This window comes from Plectrocnemia conspersa, unplaced genomic scaffold (assembly GCF_051122295.1).
Source record: "Plectrocnemia conspersa isolate PC_06_02 unplaced genomic scaffold, ASM5112229v1 ptg000002l, whole genome shotgun sequence".
NCBI lineage: Eukaryota > Metazoa > Arthropoda > Insecta > Trichoptera > Polycentropodidae > Plectrocnemia > Plectrocnemia conspersa.
In genome coordinates this window covers 4386999-4402518 of record NW_028277166.1, presented here as the reverse complement: position 1 = coordinate 4402518, position 15520 = coordinate 4386999, and the positions used below count along the sequence as shown (strand labels likewise).

The following is a 15520-nucleotide window of genomic DNA, read 5'->3' as shown; positions in this document are numbered from 1 at the left end:
GATGTCCCACACAACCTATCGTAGTGAAATCAGCGATGTATGTGGAAGTATTTATCTTAGCAGCAATGTCTCAATTAATATGTTTCCAATAAGCTTCTTTGTAAATTAAACAAACGAGGATAAAAATCTTATTTTGGAGAGACAAGGATTCGTATTCGTTTTGTGCTCTAATCCCATATTAACCCATGTTTATTTATTTATTAATAAAAAAATAAAAACAATATAAAATTCAATATTTTATTATATAAATAATTACATAGTATTAGTTTTTAGCTTTTTTCCTTAATTGTTGGTTACTAACCAATTGACTTTCATCCATCGGATTAATGATGACACCACTCTTGACAACGACGGCTGGTTTAGTCAATTTCTTATGTGCAGTTTCAGTCACAAATGTGCTTCCGAGTGGAGCTCTGATTGTGGCTTCAAAATCTTTAACACTATTGAATGGGAACGGCAATTCGGACACTAAATGCTCTTTCATTTTATCGCTCACGCCTTCCTTTATAATAAGATTGTCTTTCCTATCATCTTTTCTGCGAATATTTTGCGGTTCTTTGAAGAATTTCGGCTTGTGCTTTCTTCTAGGTGCTGCCATATTTTTTCCAGTCCAGCTGCCCCAACCGGGAAGATATGAATCGTCAATTTTAGGCTTGCTCTTTGTGATCTCGTCTTGCTTTTCTTGTTGGAAGCTTGCGACGATATCGTCATCTTCGAAAGCTTCGGCTATAGTCATCTTATTGTCATCTTTTTCGTCATCGTCGTCTAAGAAATCATCGCCGATATCCATATCGGGCAAAGTGGATTTAATATTTCTGGTTTTAGCCGGAACGAACTTATCAGGATCGATCTTTTCTAAATCATCTTTATCCTCCAGTTTGACATCGCTGTTGATGATTTTCTTCAACTTATTTTTTTCTGAAACTTCCCGTTGATCTTTGTTAGACGTTTCATCCATTTCCTCGTCGATTATCGCTTTATTCGATTTTCTTTTAAAAGTCAACTTTTCTAACTCATCGTATTCGTCCGATTTTCTATCAATCTTCCCTCTAGTTCTTTTAGACATTCCAGATTGAATTGAATCGATTTTTTGTTTTATTTTATTTTTATATTTTAATTCTAATTCATCAAAAGCGTCTTCTAAATCAATTTTCTTAGAATCATCAGTCGATTCCACTTTCCACGCCGAAGTAGAAACAATACCAGTTTTACGTTTTTTATTAATAGGATCAATAACGACAGTTTTTCGCTTTTTATTTTGATTCACCTTTTTAACTTTGATCTTAGTTTCTGCGATTGTTTCAGGTACAACTTGATCGCCAACTTCTTCATCCGACACTTCAGTTCCTTTCTCGTTTGATTTATTTTTATCTTCCCAATATTTCTTATAACCGCTCACAAAGTCTACATATTCATTGCTTTGATCTGACGACTTTAACCAAGGGTTATTAGCATCTTTAGAATTAATTTGTACAGGAAGTTCTTCTTCAATTTCTGACTCGCTTTCTTCTACGTTAACTTTTTGAGTTAACTCTTTACTGACGGTCAATTGTTCAGCTAACTCCTGTCTAGCCTGAAAAGCGATATAAATGTAAAATAACTATATAAAAAACAAATTTGATGATCACTTACTTCTTTATTATACTTAGCGCGAACTAATTTATTTTGAGCCCATTTTCCAGTGCTTTTATGACGTAACGTGACTCTTTCTTCGGCTCTGTTCTTTTCAAGTTGTTCTAATTTTCGCAAAGCTTCTTCTGGATTCGATTTCTGAAGTACTTCAAATTCTTTCAGTTGCAGTTTCATCTTTTCTTTTCTCTGGATTCTATAAAAAAATAAACAAAAATATGATGGTTTTTTGTGGAAAGGTTACACATATAATAATTTTATGTGATCGTTAAATTATATTCTTATTTTTAAGTTTATCTACTGATTAATGGGGATTTTTTTATAGGAACACGGAATAGAGCGATTAAATTGTTTCTGTGAGTCAATTGTAAATAGCAAGGGACCTAAAATTGAACCATGAGGAACACCTGCAAATTGTTTACATTTTATTTAATTTTAAATCAGTTGAAAATTTAATTAAAATATTTTTTGCTTCACAACTCAAATTTAATAGGTAGATAGTGGAATTTTTAGATATAAATCAAAGTGTAAGTTTATTTTGTATTATTTCGAGAGTAGGGTCTGTTTCTATTAGGTTGGTAACACGGACAGGCAGTGTTTGGTTGATATTAGTAAAAATATTTTAAAAGGTCTGTTATGCACAGTGTCGCTGCTATGGGTTTGTGAATGGTAAGTTTTTAAATAATATTTTCAAAACTATTTTTCTAGGGGCGAATCGGTCAGCAAATCTGGAGCAATGTTGACAACACCGAGGCGGAGCATCAGTTGGGGACGTTTTTTGTACATTACTGTATATATCAGAATAATTAAAATTTAAAAACATACCTGTGAAACTTTTTGCTTTTAATTTTACTTTGCCTCCTAGCTTTCGCTTCTATGTAAGATTGTTTAGCTCTCATCCTGGCCGCCTCTTTTCTATGTTCGATCATTTCGGCCATTGTTAGCGGAAACCTTTTAACCTGAGCTTCTTCTTCTTTGGGGTCCAATTGTTCCAATTCTTTCTCTAGCGTCGATTTCAATTGATACTTGTTCAAATAATCATCTTTAGGCGTTATCTTTCTTTCATCCAATTCCAACAATGGAAATTTCAATTGTTCCGCCGATCTATTCTTGGCGACGATAGCATTCCAACGATCCAATTTGGCCTTGATCTCCAAAAATCCAGTGGTCCTCTTTATTTTCTCGGCTTCTCTTCGTTCCAAAGGCACTGATAGAGTGCTCTTCTTTTTTAACTGGTTTTTCAAGTCTTTACCTAAATCGGCATGCTCGCTGGAAGACAGCAATTTCAACAAAGCAGGAAGGCAAGCTTTCTTACGGTCGGCCGACTCTTCGCCTTCTCGAGACGGCGCCTTTATATGCTGAGTCTTATCCAGACGCTTGATCGCCTTGGATAATTCAGCAGTTCCTTCGCCTTCAGATTCAGATTCCATTCTTTCGTCGGACATTTTATTCTCGATCGAATCGAACGCAAAACAACCGATGACACTCCTATAACCTCAAACTTTCACGGCGTACACATGTCACTTGGGCGTCATAGCATCACTTTTTTCGGCCATGAATAAAAAGAGTAATATTAAATTTTATTTTTAATCATAATAAAATAAAACAAGCTATTATTTTTATGCATATATTATTTATAATACATATTTTTGAAAAAGTGTATAAAATAAATATAGCAACAAATATCGCTATTGTTAATAATATAAACGATAAATCACCAATGATCAAATTATCGAGTTTCATGTGATTCATAAAAAAATATTTTATTTTATATATATTTAGGATGGTACAAAGTATTTATGAATATTTGTTCGATTTTAAAAATCACTACTTTTTAACCCATCCTTTAATGTATTTTACATCCAATCTGTAGAAGAGAATCGAAGGAATGCGTACAAACTGAAAACCATGCAAAATTTAACCGAAATCAGCTTTAAAGTTAGATGGAAGAATTCACGAGGAACATTTTGGACGTAATACTGTATACAACATGGAGTGGCTCCATTTCTTTCACCACGATTGTTTCTTGTCACGACATCACAAAATATAAATTATATTATTTATACAATAATTTTATTATTTGCTGTTACACTTTACATTAGTATGAAATTAATGATAAAATAAATTTGAGTCAAAGATTTTTCAAAAATATATACACAAAAAAAATTGAGTTAACTTAAAATAATATTATCAAGAGACCGATTTCGTTTTTTTTCTTCTGCGATAATAAAAATTAGTTTTCGTCTATATTATTAATTAACATAAATGTTTTAATACATAAAATAACAATTTGCTCTCTACAACGTAGCAATTAGCAAATAAAAAGCAACATGTTATCATAACAGAAATTATTGAATCGGCAATTATTTATACATATTTTATATAATATAATATAAAAAAAATGTCAAAAAATCTATATAAGATAATCTAAGACCACACTAATTTCAACATGTACAGAAGAAACGACGCGTTGCGATACGTTCGCTCTTACGTAGCGGCGATATTTGCGACGGTGACGATTATTACTTATTTGTACACGAAACGTTTGCGCAGCTAAGACTGCCATTAAAATATACATCATATAGATCGCAACCCTTAATAAATTATCCTAGTCGATGTCGCCGTTGGGGGCCGTTAACGGATCCTCCTCCTCGTGATAGTCCAGCGACAGCACGGAGGCCCGTCGCTGCTTTTTATTGCGTCCGCCGGAGCTGCACTCACTTGAATCACTTTCGTAACAGCGTTTCTTCTCCGGTCCAATTTCACAGTTAGTTCTACCGTCGGGCTTGTTTTCGTCCAGCCCGTTTAATCCGTAACATTTCTCGTTTTCACTAGCTACATGCGTCTGTCTGTTGGAACTGTCTCTGCTGTCGTCGTCGTTGCACGGCCCATCGCCTTCGCGGCCCTTGTGCGCGACGTCGGGCCCAGAGTCGTATTCGTCGGCGTTTGTGCCGTTTGCCATTGATACGTGACGGGAGTCAGGCGGCAGTCTGGTTCGGAGAGTTTGGTTCTCTTTCGTTAGTACTGTGTTGCGTTCTGTGGCTACGCGTAGCTCCTGCTGAAGATAAAAGATGGTGCTTTGCATGCCTTCCACGTCTTCGTCCAGCTCTTGGAGAAACTCATCCAGTTCTAAAATGCACATAATTAACAAAAATATATATATATTTAATATTAAATAATAAATTATTACGAGTTACTATAATTTATAGAATACTATTTAAATGATCAATTTATAAAAACCTTTTTTCCTTAAAACTAATTGTTTACGCATTAAATAATTGTTTTTCAATCAGCTGTTATTCAGGACAGTGAATACCCCATGAATAACTCTCCATATATTAAAATAATTATTAATTATAACAAGTGTTTCGTTTAACTGTTGGTCAGAATAGTAAACACCCCATGAATATGCCCTCTCCATATGTTAAAATAATTATTAACTATAACAAGTTTTTCATTTAACTACTGGTCAGTACAGTTAACACCCCATGAACGACTCTCTGCAACGAATCTATTTGAAACGATGATTATCTAAGTTGGCTTCATATACATATTTTCTCTAAAACAATTTACCATGCGCAAATCTAGAGAGTAATGGTAGAAAACTCATTATATTTTATATATTTCTCATTTAAATTTTTCTCTATTTTATTATAATAAACTCAAATTAAACATTATTTCAAAACACACAAAACTAATCCAAAAATTTTATAAGCGGTCACCCATCTAAATACTGATCACTCCCAGTGCTGCTTAGCTTCGGTCGTTTGCTACACTAACGAAACACTGATGCGCATTTTATGTATTTTAATACACTAAATAAAATGTTGCTCAATCTATGCATTTATTTAATGCTTATTTATTATTATTATAATGCATAAACAATTTATTTTATGGAACAGTATTTATTTAAATGCTGAATCTCTTAAAATATTCCCTGTTAAATAGCACCCTAATTTATACGAGGTTGATTAAAATAATAAATAAAACAACTAAATTGGTAGCAGTGTTACAAATAGTTTGAAGAGATGGCAGTACGAATTGAAACGCATTAAAATTCATCAACGAATGAAAGTTCAGTATAGTGATGAATGTCCATCAACCAAGCAAATGTACTACTGGACATGCAGTTCCGAAACTATTTGCAGCACTCTCGTTGGTGTACTTTATTTATATGAATGCATATTTTCCCCTATTATCTATCTTACAATTGCTATATAAACATACCATAGATAATAGTTTATTTTTTAATAAATACGATACAATAACAATGCCTATTATTAAGCAACAAAAGCGGATTTTATTAAAAAAAAAGGGGCGTGGAAGGACTCTCATAACTATGACAATTAATGAGCACCAAGAGATGGATTTCTTCATTAAAATTTTACTCAATTGCACTTCAGGACCGTGATGAAAATATTTTTTTTTGCGATTTTCAATTGATATTTATTTGGTTATATTTTTGTAATCATTCTGTAGAACCACACAAATTAATTCTCATCTTTAACTTTGTAGCAGAGAGCTCAAGTGCTCTTATACAACAAATAAATATCAATAATAAACCATAACCGAAAATGTTTAAAACTAAAAATTTGTTAAAGAAACCGTTCGATTCATTACCCGATTGTGATTTCTTAGCTTCTTCGCTGAAGCTCTTCTGCAACGCCAAATCGCCTTCCAGTTTCGCTATCCTGCCGCTCGTCGTCATCTTGCCGAGGTCCTCGTTCTCCTGGTGCAGCAGTCGACACTTGGCCATCAACTTTTTACCGGTGTTGGAATCCGGAGTGAACTTCCAAGCCGAAAACTCGTTCTGCGTCTCTTCCAATCGGTTTCTTGTTGTGATCAGCTCTTGTTTCATGCGCATAACGAGGACGTTAACAGCAGGATCGAGCATGCAGCTGCGGGCGTTCCCGACGACTCCTGCAGCGCTGACCTGCGCCGATTTCAACTCAGCGATTTGAGCCTGAGAGTTGAGAATTTACAAGCATTATTGTAATCAATAAGAAATACTTCCGAATAAACTTACAACATAATCCTGCACTTCTTGCTCTTTTGCGGTCAGTCGCCTGACCAGAACGCGTTCTTTGTGCTGTGATTCAGCTATTTGCTGCTTCAACCTCTCTTCCTGTTCCTTCAGCTTTTCAATCACACCTTTAAATACAAACATAAACATGCTTAATATGGAGGTTTATAATAAAGTACATCATAGTCAAATTGGAGAGTCTTTTCTGTATGTCTGAATGATATCGAGTTGCAAGTAAAATGTCGATGGTTGTCTGTCGACGAGATTTTTGTGATAGGACACGGCTTGTAAGCAAAAAACTATTGTACTTCATAAAGCTTTATTTTTTAACAATTAACATACACTAAATGTAAACAGATTATGTGACAACTTTCATTCACAAATTATATATTGATACAATATGTTCTAATGGGCAAATTCTTTCAGACCGCTATTTTGAATATTATTTATATTTGTTACATTAGTTTTTTTTAGTGTTCAAGTGGCAAATGAATTTATCAGTTCGATTGCATAGAATATGGGCGAAAATTGTAGAAATGTTCATTGATAAGAAACTTTTGCCATCATACCACTCATTTATGGAACAAAAAGAATATTCATTCTATCAAGTGATTTTATCGGTTATTCATTTTTATCTATATCACAAGATTTTTAAATACATTTTCGTTTCTAGTTGTTATAATGCTTTAAAATTTTTTTTGAAGAGCAATTTTCAACGCTTACTGGTGTTAAAAAGGAATGATTGGATTGAAACGTTAAGAACACTAGTTCAACCCATTTATAATATTAGTTACAATTCTCATTAAAACTGGGGGAAAGTGATATACTATTCATTCTGATAATTTAATTTTTTAGTCAATAAATATAGTATTTTTAAAAATAAAATTACTACTTAAATATATTTAAATTTAAAACATCACAATAACGTCCAATATAAAAAAAATATATTTTTTATCTATAATACACTAATCTAACATAACAGGTATATATATCTCAATAATTTCATCACAAATTAGTTATTATCACTAATTTTTTTTTAATTCCACTGTACAATTTTTTTGCCACAAAGATGTATATATTAATTAAAACGCTGATTGTTTTTATATAAATTTTGTTGATTGAAAATCGCAAAAAAAATTGCTTAATATTTTTTTACAAAACTAGTGATTCTAGTATATAATTTTTAACTAGTATGTCATTTTTTATTATAATAATTTTTATAATGTGACATATAGTATGCATTATTTATTACATTTTTTTGCCACAAATATTCAATAACTATATTCTAAAACAGTCTTTTCTAGTATGTATAATTTTTTTGTTAGTCAATTTTATCATTTTGTGTAACAGGTATGACAAATAAGAATAATTCCACAAAGTAATGCATACAAGCAGCCGTAAAAAATGAAAATAACAAGACTAGTATAATATTAAGGGCAAACTCACAAAGGTGTTATTTTGGTACTTTTCTGTTATATTTTTTGTTCAAAATGAATGTCTTGAACTTGCTTCATACTGAAAAAGGGTTCTTACGACATTAAAAAAAAAAATTTTAAAAAGCCTCTAGATAAGCAAAAAATCGATTCTAAAATAAATTCCTAAATGTTATTAAATAATAAACAAACTCGCACTGCAGTTATGATTCTTAAACCTTTGGTTTCCAATATTCAATATATCGGCTCTTGCTACTTTAGCGTCATCATTGACTAATGAAATGGATACATTTTTAATGGACTGAATTGGGTTTGCTTCAGAGGCAAATATTTTTTTTTCAAACATATGATTTTTATAATTTTGTAATACATCGATATTAAGGTAGTAATCGCAAAAGGCTCGGCAATCAAATGGTTAACCTTGGTTGGTCCAATGGCATTAATGACAATAGTGATATTTCTATGAGGTCTTATAAACAAACATCTTAGAATTCTATTGGAAATTAAGTATAATACTAATATAAATATTTAATATTAAAATAAAAAATAAAATATATGTGTGTCAACTTAATTGAGAAATATTATATTAATCCTTCGTAGTCCAAAGTTTTGTTAACTAGTGTTGCCCCAAGTCCAAACCATTTTAAATGAATATATTTAACTCTTTCACTGTGGATGACTTCTATAGAAGTCATCCACAGTGAAAGTATAATTAATATAATAGTATAATTTAAGGCTGTAAATTACTTGCATTTAATGAACCATAATATTTTTATAAATATGGCATGAATAGGTGCCCCCCTATTATCAGGGTTAATTAAATAATTTAATGATCATTAAATACAATAAAAAAACTATTTCTTCTATATCATATGAAATAAATTGTATTTTAGCAGAATTAACATTAGAAGTTTAATTATATATTTATAATATAAATAGTAGTATATTAATTTAAAACATATAAAATAATTAATTTATTTATTACAAGATTTTTTTTTATTATTGAAAACTGAATGGAATTTAACTGATATTAATTCAAGAAATGTGCTAATAATTGTTTAAAACATTTTTTATTTATTTATTTTTAATTTTATATAATTTTAAAAACCTTGAGAAAAAATATCCACAAGTTATGAACATATAGTAAAAAAAAAAGATGTTCAATAAGCGTAGAAAAAAAACGGTTAATCATTTTTTCATCAAGACTTTTTTATAATGTGATTTCCAATCTGCGTGTTTTGAACATATATTATTTAATTTATAATATAAATAATAGTTTCTCTTTTTTATATTGGAATGTATTTGTTTCATGAATAATATTTTTTCTATTATAGCAAAAGCATTGTGATAAATTTAATTTAAAATGAGAAGACAATCAAATTTTTAACATGACAGGCTTTAGCTGAACGTGTTACAACGAGGTAAACGAAATTTATTTTATTAATTATAGCATACTATAAATATGCACGATATAGCTCGATTTAAATTTAATTATTCATCATGATATTCATTCACAAGATTAAGAAAATCTAAGAAAACCTATTCTGCGATGATCGATTTCAATATTATAATTATAAAATGACTAATTCAGATTCTCTAGATATAAAAGAAATTGAGAAAACCTAGGTCTATATGGGATTCGAGTCGAAGTGCTTCAGATTATAATCACCGATTATAATCTGATCTTATCTATTGTGCTGTTTATGCAACATCCAAAAGCAACTGTTTAAATATTCCCATAAAAATATATTTATTTATTACAATACGACCCACATGATCCAACAGATTTCTCCAATGCATCACAATGATCAAAAACAAAAATAACATAAAATGATAAACAATGTTAAAATTTAACGATATGTATCAGATCAACATACAATGCCAGCGTATTAAGAAGCTGGATGTCCACTGCAGTAATGATTTGGGAAGTGTGGATGTTCTGGAAGCTAAAGCTGGAAATTCTCGAGAGTAGATCCCTCATTAATTTAATGAAATGTTTGGAAAAGGCTTATATTTTCTCTATCGTAAGATAATATTTGGCTTCACAGTCTCTATAAATTAAGTTGCTACGGACTGAAATAATATTAAGAATACGAATCACTAACAGATTATTAAAGTAAAAAGCGTTACTTATAACAAGGCCAAGCATCCTAAAAGACTTGGTACAAACATGTTGAAATATCCACTTTCTCGTAATTCATGTTTCAGAAGTTGAGGAAATCTCTCAAACCAGATAATTTTCAATGAAGTGATAATAATACTCCGCTGTCAATAAGATCTAAAAAACGACTCGACATGGCACTTTTATATGCTAGAAGGTAAACCATCTTAACAAGGAATTTAGATCGGTCTATAAAGGCAACGAGTTAAAAATTGTTTGGATACTTTTGAACACTCAGTATACAATAAGAAGTTGAAGTTTATGGCCATGCGTATATCGTTTAATAATACATATATATATATTGAAGCGTTATCGGGTGTCTCACGTGTCGATTTTTTACCGCTTTATTTTGGCTGGATCGGACGAATTTTGAAAATTCGTCCAAAAATATCACAGTAAAAAATCAACACGCAAGACTCTCGATAATGCCTAAATAACACATAATACTCGCGAGACCCTATACCAAATAAATGAAGGTTGCTATCTATTCAATTTATGTTTACAAAGATTTTTAATATAGTTGATTTTTGGGTAAAATTACAAGCAGCTTATATTTGCATCGTTAGTTTTTTATTGAAAATATTATTAAAAAATCAAAATATCTAATAAATTTGATATTTAATAGTTAAAACTTTCTTAGACTAATCACATAAAATTATTTTTAATTAACGCTATAATTATTTAATATTTTATGTATTATTTAATAATTAATTATTAGTTATGGGAATTTTTTGGTATCGGGTATTTTTATATTTAAATAAAATCGTTATATTATATAATAAATAACTTTAACTCATAACTCATTTTATATATTATCTTTAAGAAAATATATGAGATCTGTAATCCTAGTAAAATAATATATAAAGCAAAAAGCGAATAGCAGTAATAAGATAATAAATGATTTTTAAGAAAATAAACAACTTATATACAGACATTTTACTGTAAAACTAATATCAATACAAAATCAACTTCAAGTAAATATCATAATATATGCAATTAAAAATATAGGGTAATTTATCAAAGGTATATAATGTTGGAAAATTGTAAATTTGTTTAAAAATTATATCTTAAAAAAGCAACTGAAATCAATGTGTATTTTACACTTGTATAATTTAAAATTACTAACATAACTGTGAATTTAACATAGAATATAAAAATATGCTGCATGTATATTTATATAACTTCTAACTGAAGAATAAATCAATATGTTTTCATCGAAAAAAATGGGGCAAATAAAACTTTGTACGTGACTTTTCTTGTCACTAAAGTTGAAATTTTTCCCTTAGTGTTTATAAGATATGTCAATTTTATTTCTAATATTCTTTATTGAACACTAGTTTTACGGGTATAAATCTGTCAATTTAACGGGACCACATTTTCAAAAACGAGAAGTTTCGGAATATAAAAATAGTGTTAATATATTTTCATTATTCAAATATACAAAGTCGTAAAAAAACCCACAAAAAATACCGTCTGATACAAATAAAATCAAGTGTTAAGAGTAAGAGCAAGTTTTATTAAATCTCATTTCGTTAGCAATAGCTTAAAAAATGTGATAAATACTACTTTTTAAGATTAGTCAAATTTGATTTTTTAATGTTTATGAAATTATTACAATAGAAATAACAGCAGTCCCAATTTGAAAGGTGTAAAAATAGGTAGCCACCATAACGCACAAACTATAATAGCAAATAATCAAACTAGGTTTTTAAAAAATCTAAGGTATGAGAGTTTTTGTGGCAAAATGATATGACAAACCTTATTAATGAGTTTTTTATATCCATATAGAAGGTGGATTGCGTGGGACGAAATCGAAGGTGTGAAAGTAACCAGAAATATATCCGTGAGAAACTATTTAAAATAATTTAGCCGGTGCATGATTGTCGATGTTTGAAATATCGCCTTTTTTTGGACTTTTGTATACATCCATACAAAAAGTTTATTTTGGCAATTTTTGATTCCTTGGAATGTTTTCTATGAAACAAATAGATGCTAATTTAATTTAATTCTCATGATTGGTAATTTGAAATATAAAAATTGTAAGGTTCAACATTAATTTAATTTTTTAATGACCTTTTGTAGTAGCAATCAATTTTACATATACTTTGTGGCAAAAAATATTCAGTTACACAAATGACTACAGAGTTAACATTGTCAATGGTCACAATTACATAATGGGCAAAATTGCAATTTTATAGTAGAAACGGAGAGCGCCGCGTCCAGCTTAACCACTCTCCACTCTCGCACTCTCGTTCTCGCTTTTTAAAACTTGAACACAAAACTTCACTGACACAAGTCACATGGAATACTGAAAACAAGAATTTTGAATAGTATACGCGAAACGATCAGATATCACTGCACTGTATATATAAGGCATATTTTATTTTATACAAATAATTGAAAATCACTCACCGTTGTCGACGCACTGATTTTTCAAACAACTCAACTCAACTCGACTCGATATCGATATCGATATTAGAGAAACAATCAATGGCAAAAATCGAGTGTTACCATAACGAAGAAAAAAAAATTGATTCGAAAGTGCGTCGTATACGCGCGGCAGGAGAATCCGGGGGGCGCAGCGCCGACTCGCTAAAGCGCAAAGTAAAGGGGCGCAGGCGTCGGGGGCGACGTGCGCTTCCGTGGCGGTACCTTCGAGGTGGTCGGCGTGCTGCTCCTGCTGGCGCCAGGCCGCCGCCACGGGCGAGCTGGCGCCGGAGGGCAGCGGAGCCCTGGGCAGCGGCGGTGGCGGCGGCAGCGACATGCCCGCTCGGGGCGGCGCCTACGCCCTCGAAGCCCGCGACGACCGGCACCGCAGGGCCGACGCACCTGCCATTCGCACCAATCGCACGGCGCACGAGGCGAGCTCCCTTTTCGCCACCCCATCGTCGTTTATATATTACATACTTGTATTCATTTTTCGTATAGAGTGGCCAAAATTGCATAACACGAAATCCTATTAAATCCTATTAAGATGCATTGGAAACTATATCATGTCCATTATATCACAGATTTTGCCCGTACAGATCAACTTGCTAAATATTTCAAAAACAACTATTTTTCAACGTCTTCGTATCATAAAACGATGTTTTTGAATTGTATTGCAATTTAATTATAATTAATACGGTATCAATATCTCCTCGATTCCTCGAAAAAAAATTCTGAGATGGTTTTTAAATAAAATTTTCCATGCCTGTTCTTACTTAACCTCCTCGGAAAATTTTGTATTGTTTTTTTTAGCACGTGCTGATCAATGCACTATTAGTAGGCATAGAAAAAGGAGAGTTTCCCCTGATACGCCTACAAAAACATAATAACGGAATCTGTGTATGGAGGCGAAAGTGGAAGAACCTATGACCAAGAGGCGAGAGGATCGAAGAATTACCAAGCGTTAGCGGAAGTAGCGACAACGAAGATAAGGATGACTTATTCAATAATGTCACGGTCCAAAATTTGATTAAACCTGGATGGAGACTAAGTCGAAGGATTTTATCACGGATCCTACATTCCTCTGCTGGTGGATTTATTTATAAAATTTAGCACAGCCTTTCCATCTAATGCTGAGCGCCTGTTTTCCACAAGAAAGGGTATTTTGAAAGCTAAAAGGTCATCTTTATCTGACGTTTAATAAATTTGCTGGAACCAACAAATTAACTACATATTATTTTTAGTAAAAATAAGTTCGCATAGCAGCAATGAATACATTTGTATAGACACATGTTACAAATGACGGGAAGTGACATGTGGCAATTAGACACAGAATGAGCCACTGCAGTAGTATTTTTATTGAGAATTACTGAAGTTTACATGGATATTTATACAATTACGGGGCACGGGCTCGCGACCGCTCGTGAACGCCGAAGCTTGCCAGTCGAGAGAGAAAATCCGTTACGCCAGTGCTACCAAAGTACCGCCAAGTTTTGGCCTTAATGAAATCTAAATGAAAATATATAACTATAAATAGCCCCCTACAAATCTTTATTAAACATTTAATAGTTAATGGTGCACGAGGCCCGCCAAAGTCACCAAGAGAAGGAAGCCCGCTAAGTTTTTCCCATAATAATACAGTATAACATTAAAAATATTTTTTTGACCCGAATAAGCAATGTTCGGAATAATCATTGTCCGCAAAATTCGTGTTCGGAATAATTATGTCTGGAAAAATCCGAGCACCATTGAAAACGATTGGCGCGTTCGTAAAATCAATATATATTAGTATATGGCCACCGTTCAAGCTCTTCGGGCCCAATTTTCGGGTACGCTGTCCCGTCTGTCGCAAAGTAAGTTTTCGCGTTTTTAGATCAATTTAAGAGTTTATTATTGTATCAAACGCAAATAAATCGTGTATTGCGATAATATAAAATCATTTATTAGTACACTAGAAGTGTTTTCGTTACGTAACGTCGATCACCACAACACGTACTGTCAATATTTTTTTCTATTACGCACATTTATTTAGATATTGTTTCGAATATATATTCGTCAAATCCGTTGATTAAATTTGTTATTAATATATAAATATGTATTTTTACTTGAGGTTACATTTTTGTTATAGATAAATGGGCATTTCCTATATCATCAGGAGGTACTCGCCCATCACGTTGATTCCTTCGTTTGTGATTTGGTCCATCTACGCGGACTATACGCGCACTCAAAGGTGGAAGAAACAGCAGGCCGCGTCGATTCAGTCATAAAAATGGCAATCTTTGGTATTACGAAGCAATACATTCTCATCGTCGGGCCGCTGGGTGCCGCGTGGGTCGGCAGATATCTAGATCGCATGGAAACGGAAAGAATGTCTAGGTACAGAGACAAGAGTCAACTGTTCGGAGGAAATGTGAAGCCCGGCGATTCACCATCGTGGCCAGTTAACTCATTGTTTTGAACTATTCGATGTAATTTATTCGCTTATAGTATGAAAATTGTAACATTAAAAATATAAATAGTTTAAACTTTTTGTCTTATGAGGTTTTCATTTTTTTCATCGTCTCACTGAATATACGAAATGGAAATGCAGAATATGTTGAAGGGTTTGATTATTATTTATTCTCTTTTTAAAAGTGCTATGTATTCCTGCGTCACGTTATTTCAATATTCATAGATGTCGCTTAAATTAATCATAGTTGAAGTCAATAATTGAAATTTAAGAAAAAATACAAATATAGGATGACCAAAATGGCCGAGTAGATTGCTTCAAGCCGAGACTAAAATTACTGCTGTGATCGAAACTTAAAAAAAATATTATCTTGAAATAAAAAAAATCACGTTATTAAA

At 32.1% G+C, this 15520-nt stretch overlaps 3 protein-coding genes across 3 annotated transcripts; 1 reads left to right on the top strand and 2 right to left on the bottom strand.

The window, feature by feature from the left end:
- Positions 1-223: 223 nt before the first annotated feature.
- On the bottom strand, positions 224-3189 carry LOC148237390 (U3 small nucleolar RNA-associated protein 14 homolog C). Its single transcript, XM_088205355.1, has 3 exons — positions 2455-3189; positions 1633-1825; positions 224-1573 (listed from the first exon to the last, which is right to left on the bottom strand). The coding sequence occupies exons 1-3, from the start codon at positions 3072-3074 to the stop codon at positions 263-265; spliced, it is 2124 nt and encodes a 707-aa protein (XP_088061481.1). The 5' UTR covers positions 3075-3189; the 3' UTR covers positions 224-262.
- Positions 3190-3685: 496 nt separating this feature from the next.
- fl(2)d (Pre-mRNA-splicing regulator female-lethal(2)D) lies at positions 3686-13104 on the bottom strand. Its single transcript, XM_088205364.1, has 4 exons — positions 12899-13104; positions 6656-6780; positions 6250-6592; positions 3686-4758 (listed from the first exon to the last, which is right to left on the bottom strand). Exons 1-4 carry the CDS (start codon positions 13008-13010, stop codon positions 4238-4240), a joined length of 1101 nt encoding a protein of 366 aa, XP_088061490.1. The 5' UTR covers positions 13011-13104; the 3' UTR covers positions 3686-4237.
- Positions 13105-14460: 1356 nt separating this feature from the next.
- ND-MNLL (NADH dehydrogenase (ubiquinone) MNLL subunit) lies at positions 14461-15203 on the top strand. Its single transcript, XM_088205368.1, has 2 exons — positions 14461-14526; positions 14802-15203. The coding sequence occupies exon 2, from the start codon at positions 14943-14945 to the stop codon at positions 15129-15131; it is 189 nt and encodes a 62-aa protein (XP_088061494.1). The 5' UTR covers positions 14461-14526; positions 14802-14942; the 3' UTR covers positions 15132-15203.
- Positions 15204-15520: the final 317 nt, after the last annotated feature.